At 51.9% G+C, this 7,049-nt stretch overlaps 1 protein-coding gene across 1 annotated transcript in view; it reads right to left on the bottom strand.

Annotated features, from left to right (window-relative positions):
• The window catches only part of LOC105519221, a 16,914-nt gene extending 11,798 nt beyond the window's left edge, over positions 1-5,116 (bottom strand). Inside the window, 6 exon segments of the mRNA XM_011952528.1 lie at positions 1,563-1,700; positions 1,806-1,876; positions 1,879-1,954; positions 2,214-2,291; positions 3,042-3,170; positions 5,009-5,116. Coding sequence (XP_011807918.1) covers positions 1,563-1,700; positions 1,806-1,876; positions 1,879-1,954; positions 2,214-2,291; positions 3,042-3,170; positions 5,009-5,116 — 600 coding nt within the window.
• Between the last annotated feature and the right edge of the window lie 1,933 nt (positions 5,117-7,049).

The following is a 7,049-nucleotide window of genomic DNA, read 5'->3' on the forward strand; positions in this document are numbered from 1 at the left end:
CGCAGTAGTGGGATCATGCTCACTGCAGCCTTGACCTCCCTGGCTCAAGAGATCCCCCTGCCTCAGCCTCCTGAGTTGCTCGGACTACAAGTGCACGCCACCATGCCAGGCTAAATATTTTTATTCTTTGTTTTTTGTAGAGATGGGAGTTTTGCTATGTTGCTCAGGCTGGTCTCAAACTCCTGTGCTCAAGCAATCCTCCCAGGACGGCCTCTGAAAGTGCTGGGATCGTAGGCATAAGCCGTCATGCACAGCTTTCTCCCTCCTTCTCTCTCCCTCTCTCACACGCACAAACACACACAGCTACAGTCACATATGCAGACAGGTGACGTTCAGTCATTAATGAAGTCACGTATACAAGCAAGGTCAATGTCACAGACAAATTGTTTTTCTCATTGTTTGTTGTCACAAATTATATACAAAGTGCAAGAACTAACATTTTTGGCGGGCTTCACAAACAAATAGGGATCTGGAGGTGGTGATCTAGGCAAGGTAGCTGGTGCGTAAATACCTAAGGTAATGGAGGGTGCCGTGGTTTGAATATTCATCTCCTCCAAAGCTCATGTGGGAACCAAATCCCCTGCTGGCAGAATTGAGAAGTGGGGCCTCTAAGAGGTGATTGGATTGTGGACTAGTGGACTAAGGGATTAATGGGTTGATGTGTTACTATGAGGCTGGGACTGGTGGCTGTATTTTTTTATTTATTTGACAGGGTCTCGCTCTGTCACCCAGGCTACAGCGCAGTGGCATGATCTTGACTCGCTGCCACCTCCACCTCCATGGTTCAAGCGATTCTCCTGCCTCAGCCTCCCGAGTAGCTGGGATTACAGACTCGAGCCACCACGCTCGGCTAATTTGTTTGTATTTTCAGTAGAGACGGGGTTTCACTCTGTTGGTCAAGCTGGTCTCAAACTCCTGACCTGAAGCGATCCACCCACCTCGGCCTCCCAAAATGCTGGGATTACAGGCACGAGCCAACTGGTGGCTTTATAAGAAGAGGAAGACAGACCTGAGTTGGCATGCTCGGTGTCCTCACCCTGTGATGCTTTGCACCACCTCGGGACCCTGTAGAGTCCCCACCAGCAAGAAGGTCCTCAGCAGACGAGGCCCCTCAGCCGTGGACTTCTCAGCCTCCAGAACTGTAAGGAATAAATTCCTTTTCTTTATCAATTATCCAGTTTCAGGTATTCTGTTGTAAGCAATAGAAAACAGACTGAAACAGACAGGTGGCAGATGGGTCTCAGGGGCAGACACACGGGTCTCCACTGACCACACATTTCAAGTCCCAAATAGAGAGGCAGAAAAGGCCAGCTGTGGTGGCTCCTGCCTGCAATTCCAGCGACGTGGGAGGGCAAGGAGGGAAGATCGTTTGAGCCTAGGAATTCCAGGCTGCGGTGAGCTAGGACCATACCACGGCACTCCAGTCTAGGTGACAGTGTGAGAGCCTGTGTCTCTAAAAAAAAAAAAAAAAAAAGGTGAAGGGAAGGGGAAGGGGAAGGTTCAAGATAGCAGAGGCACAAGCAGCCCCAGAATTCCTGTTGGGAAGACACTAATTCGTGCACCTGCCATTCTCCCCCAGGACCCAAATGACCCAGTCCCCCTCCCGGGTCTCTCATCTTCCTCGGGGCCTCCTGGAGCCGGTGTAGCCAGTGGTGGAGGCGGCCCCGGGGCCTGGGCCCTGCCGTCGGCTGAGGCTGGATCTGTGGGCAGAGGAGGGCAGTGTGTGAGGCAGGGCCTGGGCCACCACAGGGGAAGGACGCTGCTCAAAGCCCACAGACCTGGGTGCCCGGGCCCCAAGGATTCACACAGACCTGGAGCTGGGAGCAGACGTGGTGCAGGGTGTGAAGGGGCTGGTCCAAGACATCCACCAGGCTGAGTCAGTATCAGCGGTCACCTCCAGGACCTTCAGCGTCACGGCCAGCTCAGCCTCCAAAGCCACGGGGCGCTCCCTCACCTGAGGAGAGGTGAGAAAGAACAGGTGAGGGGGCAGGTAAGGGGAACAGGTCGGGGGAGGAGGATAGAGAGGAACAAGTGAAGGTGACAGGCACAGGGGAGAGGGCACAGCCAGTGTGGTCAGGTGGGAGCAGAGGGAAGGAGGAGCAGGTGTGGGGAGAGGAGCGAGAGACCAGAGAGAAGGAGAAGGTGAAGGGGCCACTACAGAGCCAGGTGAGCCGGGTGGGGAGGGCAGGGGTGGGCCTGACTCCCCTTCTCACCTGCAGCTGCCTCAGGCCCCAGGTCCTGGGGAGGAGGCGGGAGTGGCACCTGCAGTCCTTCAGCAGAAGTGACTCTTCCTAGACAGCAAAGGCACAGGTTAGCCCCAGCAGGAGGGTTGGAGGTTAGACCACTCTGGTGGGCTTGGAGGATGGCTGACAACAGGATGGGGAGGTTAACTGCTGGGACGATGGTAGAGGACCCTCTTCTACAGGAAAACATGAGTCAATCCCTGCAGTAGGAGCATGAGATAGCCCACTGCAGGGAGGGTGGAGGCTAGCCCAGTGAAGAAAGCTGGAGGTCTTCATTCAACAAAGTCAGCATGGTGACCCATAGAGGGTTATGGAGGCTAGCTCATGGCCAGAGGGGCAGGAGGAGACTCACATAGGCCTTGTTCTGTCTATTAAAGCCTGAGCTGCGTGGACTTCGTGTCTGGTTCCTGCGTCTTTTTCACCAGGGGGATGCAGTGTCCTGGGCTCCACAGCTTTGGGGCTCTCATTCAGTCTTATTCAAAGTCTCTGGCTTCGGGCTCTTCCTCTGGATCTCCACCTGCTGCTCTGGGTTCGGCTGTTTCTGATTTCCAGCTCCATCTGGAATATCACTCCCACCTGAGCTCCAGGTCACACTGTTTAGCTGGGACAGAGGCCAGTCCCACGGGTGCAGAGCGGCCTGAGGTACCGGAGGGGGCGGGGTGGGGGGAGGCCCAGCCTGGAGAAGTCCAGAGCAGGGCGGGGCCAGGTGACGCAACTGCCCCCGGGGAAAGAGAAAGTGACATGAGCCCGCGCAGGGCTCTGTGTTTGCCTACAGGAAGGCGACTTCCTGAACCGCACGTGCCTGGGGCTGTAGCAGCTTCGGTTCAGGAGGAGGATCCACAGGTGCCCCCAGGGCAGGAGTAGGGTTTTAGGGGGGCGGATGGGGCCTTTTGTGTCTGCAGACTGCTCAGATGTGGAGGGGGGTGGCTGAGGGGAACCCAGGAAGTATTTCCATGAGGGGTGCAAGGGGGGACTCTATAAGGAGGCTGCTTAGGAGAGGGGAGACCACCCAGGGAAAGGGACACTGTAGGGATGGGAGGACAGAATCAGTGAGGCCAAGACCACAGAGTATAAAGAAAAGGACAGGCCACTTTGGTACGCCAAGGCGGGAGGATCTCTTGAAGTCAGGAGTTCGAGACCAGCCTGGGTAACATAGCAAGATCCGCGTCACTACAAAAAAGATTTTTTTTTCAACTAGCCAGGCATGGTGGTGCACCCCTATAGTCCCAGCTACTTAGGAAGCTGAGGCATGAGGATCACTTGAGCCCAGGAGTTCAAGGTTGCAGTAAGCCATGATTGCACCACTGCACTACAGTCTAGGTGACAGAGCTAGACCTCGTCTCAAGGAAAAAAAGAAAAAAAAAAAGGAGATCCCTCCCTGCACTCCCAACTCTACCCAACCTGCCATCAGTGGGGCGGGTGGGGGGCAGGAACAGGGGAGTGCCAGTGTCTACTCAGGAATTCAGGTACAGCTGAGGGCTTCAAAGGAAGCAGGTTGATTGTAACCGACCAATTCCTTTATTCATTCATTGAATCTGTCATTGATTCAAAACGTATTTATTGAGCAGGAACCATAGACCAACACTGTCCTGTGCACTGAGGGCCCAGCAGATAACAAAATACACACAATTCCCTGTCCCTTGAGGAGCCGACATACCTGCCTCTCTCCCAGGACCACAGCCCCCCAGTGCCCGCTCAGCACTTCTGTGGCTCTGGCGGCAGAGCCCACGGCTCCCTGTCACTCTCCCAGCTGGCTGAAGGCACAGACCATCAGCTTCCACAACCCACAACTCTAGGAGGGGATAATAAGTTAAAATAAGTTAAATATGTACAAAATAAGTTAAATATGTAACAAAATAAGTTAAATAAGTTAAATACGTACAATGTCACTGCAAGAAGTGCTTTTGAGAAAAATTATGCATCAGATGGAGTTGGCTGAACACAGAAGTTGCCTGCTCTAAGGCAGTCAGAAAAGGGGACATCTAGTTGAAAACCTATAGGAGGAGGGAGGGAACAGCATTCTAGACAACGGGAACAACCAGTGCAAAGTGAGAACAACAACAAGCTTCTCTCACGGATGCCACCCTGTCCCGGAGGCTTTCCACATGCAAGAGCAGTGAATTCTCCCAACACCTCTGAGGAAGGCACCGTGCTTTCTTCTACCTTGAAAATGAAGAAGCAGCTGGGCGTGGTGGCTCACGCCTGTAATCTCAGCGCTTTGGGAGGCTGAGGCAGGTGGATCACAAGGTCAGGAGTTCAAGACCAGCCTGGCCAATATGGTGAAACCCTGTCTCTAGTAACCCCGAGTAGCTGAAAATCATGTGTATTCCTGGGCCTGTGGATTTGGAAGGACAGGGAAAACCATGTGTATTTTCATTTGGAAGGGCGGGGAAAACCATGTGTATTTTCATACAGGCATCTGCCACCATGCCCAGCTAATTTTTGTATTTTTAGTAGAGATGTATTTTCCTGTAGGCAAACACAGACCCCTGGCACGGACGCGTGTCACTTTCTCTTTCCCTGGGGGCAGCTGCGTCACCTGGCCCTGTCCTGCTCTGGACTTCAATTTACCATGTTGGCCAGGCTGGTCTCAAACTCCTGACCTCAGGTGACCCTCCCACCTCAGCCTCACAAAGTGCCAGGACTACAGGCGTGAGCTACCGTGCTGACCAGAGGTATTGAATTCCTTGAAGATCCTTTTCTGAGTCCTTGGTCACCTGACTCCTGCCCATCCAGGAAGTCCCTTGAGGAAACCTGGGGCTGACCTTGCCGTGTGCATGTGTGCTCTGAAACCCTCTTGCCCGTCCATCCTCAGCATTATTAGACATGGAGACTAGTATTGGCACCAAACCCAAGACTACATTCTCTAGCATCCTGCGAGCTACGGGTGACCGTGTGACTAACCCCTCACCAGGATCTAGGCCTTAAAACACAGGGTGACTGGTCCCTGCTCTGTGTGCTATTGTCACCACTGAAAAACTGGACACGTCTGAGAGCCGAATCCTGCTGTGCAGGTGAGAACGATCTCCAGGGCAGGCCTTCTAACCTGTCCGAAGAATTCCTGGGCCTATGGATTTGGAAGGGCGGAAAAACCATGTGTATTCTCACTAACCTCTGTCTGAAATCTGGTATTTCCTGAATGTATTAGTTTCTTACACCTGCTGTAACAAATGACCCCGAACTTAGTGGTGTAAAACAACTCACACTTTCCAGGGATGGATCAATGGATGCACAAAATGTAGTTTACACATATGATGGATTATGATTCAGCCTTCAAAAGGAAGAAAATTCTGGCCGGGTGCGGTGGCTCCCACCTGTAATTCCAGCACTTTGCAAAGCTGGAGCAGGAGGATCGCTTGAATCCGGGAGTTCCAGATCAGCCTGGGCAGCATACTGAGGCCTCGTCTCTACAAAAAATTAAAAAATTAGCCAGACATGGAGGCGTGCACTTGTAGTGCCGGCTACTCAGGAGGCTGAGGCAGCAGGATCACTTGAGCCAAGGAATTTGAGGCTGCAGGGGCAGAGCAAGACCCTGTCTCTAAACTTAAAGACAGAGAGATCGAGTCCGGGCGTGGTGGCTCACGCCTGTAATCCCAGCACTTTGGGAGGCCAAGGCCAGCAGATCACCTGAGGTCAGGAGTTCGAGACCAGCCTGGCTAACATGGTGAAACCCTGTTTCTACTAAAAATACAAAAAATTAGCTGGGCGTGGTCGTGGGCGCCTGTAATCCCAGTTACTTGGGAGGCTGAGGCAGGAGAATCACTTGAACCCAGGAGGTGGAGGTTGCAGTGAGTAGAGATCGCACCACTACACTCCAGCTTGAGCAACAAGAGAAAAACTCTGTCTCAAAAAAAAAAAAGAGAGACAGAGTGAGAGGAAGGAAGGAAGTTTGAAGACATTATGTCAGTGAAATAAGCCAATCTCAAAAGAACAAATGCCGTATGATTCCCCCTACATGAGGTGCCAAGAGGAGTCAAATTCATAGAAACAGACGTGTCTAAATATTTGCCAGGTAGCGGGAGGGGTTAATAGAGAGTTGTTGTTTAATGGGTGTAGAGATTCAGTTTTGTAAGATGAAGAGAGTTCTGGAGATTGCTTGCAGAACAATATAGCAAACACTACTAGGGCCAGGTGAGGTGGCTCACACCTGTAATCCTAGCACTTTGGGAGGCCAAGGTGGGGACAGATCACTTGAGGTCAGGAGTTTGAGACCAACCTGGCCAACATGGCAAAACCCCATCTCTACTAAAAATACAATAATTAGCCAGGCGTCTGGCTGGCTAATGGCACGCACCTATAGTCTCAGCTACTCAGGAGGCTGAGGTGGGAGGATCACTTGAGCCCAGGAGGTCGAGGCTGTGATCATAGCAAAGAGCTATGATCGTGCCAGTGCCCTCCAGCCTGAGTGACAGGGCAAGACCCTGTCTCAAAAAAAAAAAAAAAAAGAATAAATAAATAATAAAATTATACTACTGAACAATGTTTTTAAAAAGGGATAAGATGGCACATTTTCTGTGTTTCCCACAATTTAAAAAAATATTTAAATTACCTGAACAAAAAGAACAAAACAAAACACAGGCACATTTCTATTCCTACAGTTCTGACGGTCAAGGTGAGAGCAGGCCTGGTTCCTTCTGGAAGCTGCAGGGGAGATCTCTTTCCTTGCCTTTTTCAGTTTCTGGAGGTGGTCGGCATCCACTGGCCCCTGCTGCCTTCCTGACACCTCTCCAACCTCCTGCTTCTGCGGTTACATCTCCCGCTAATGATGCTGACCCCCTGGCTCCTTCTTAGAAGGATTTTGGTGAC

This window comes from Colobus angolensis, unplaced genomic scaffold, assembly GCF_000951035.1.
Source record: "Colobus angolensis palliatus isolate OR3802 unplaced genomic scaffold, Cang.pa_1.0 Scaffold34, whole genome shotgun sequence".
NCBI lineage: Eukaryota > Metazoa > Chordata > Mammalia > Primates > Cercopithecidae > Colobus > Colobus angolensis.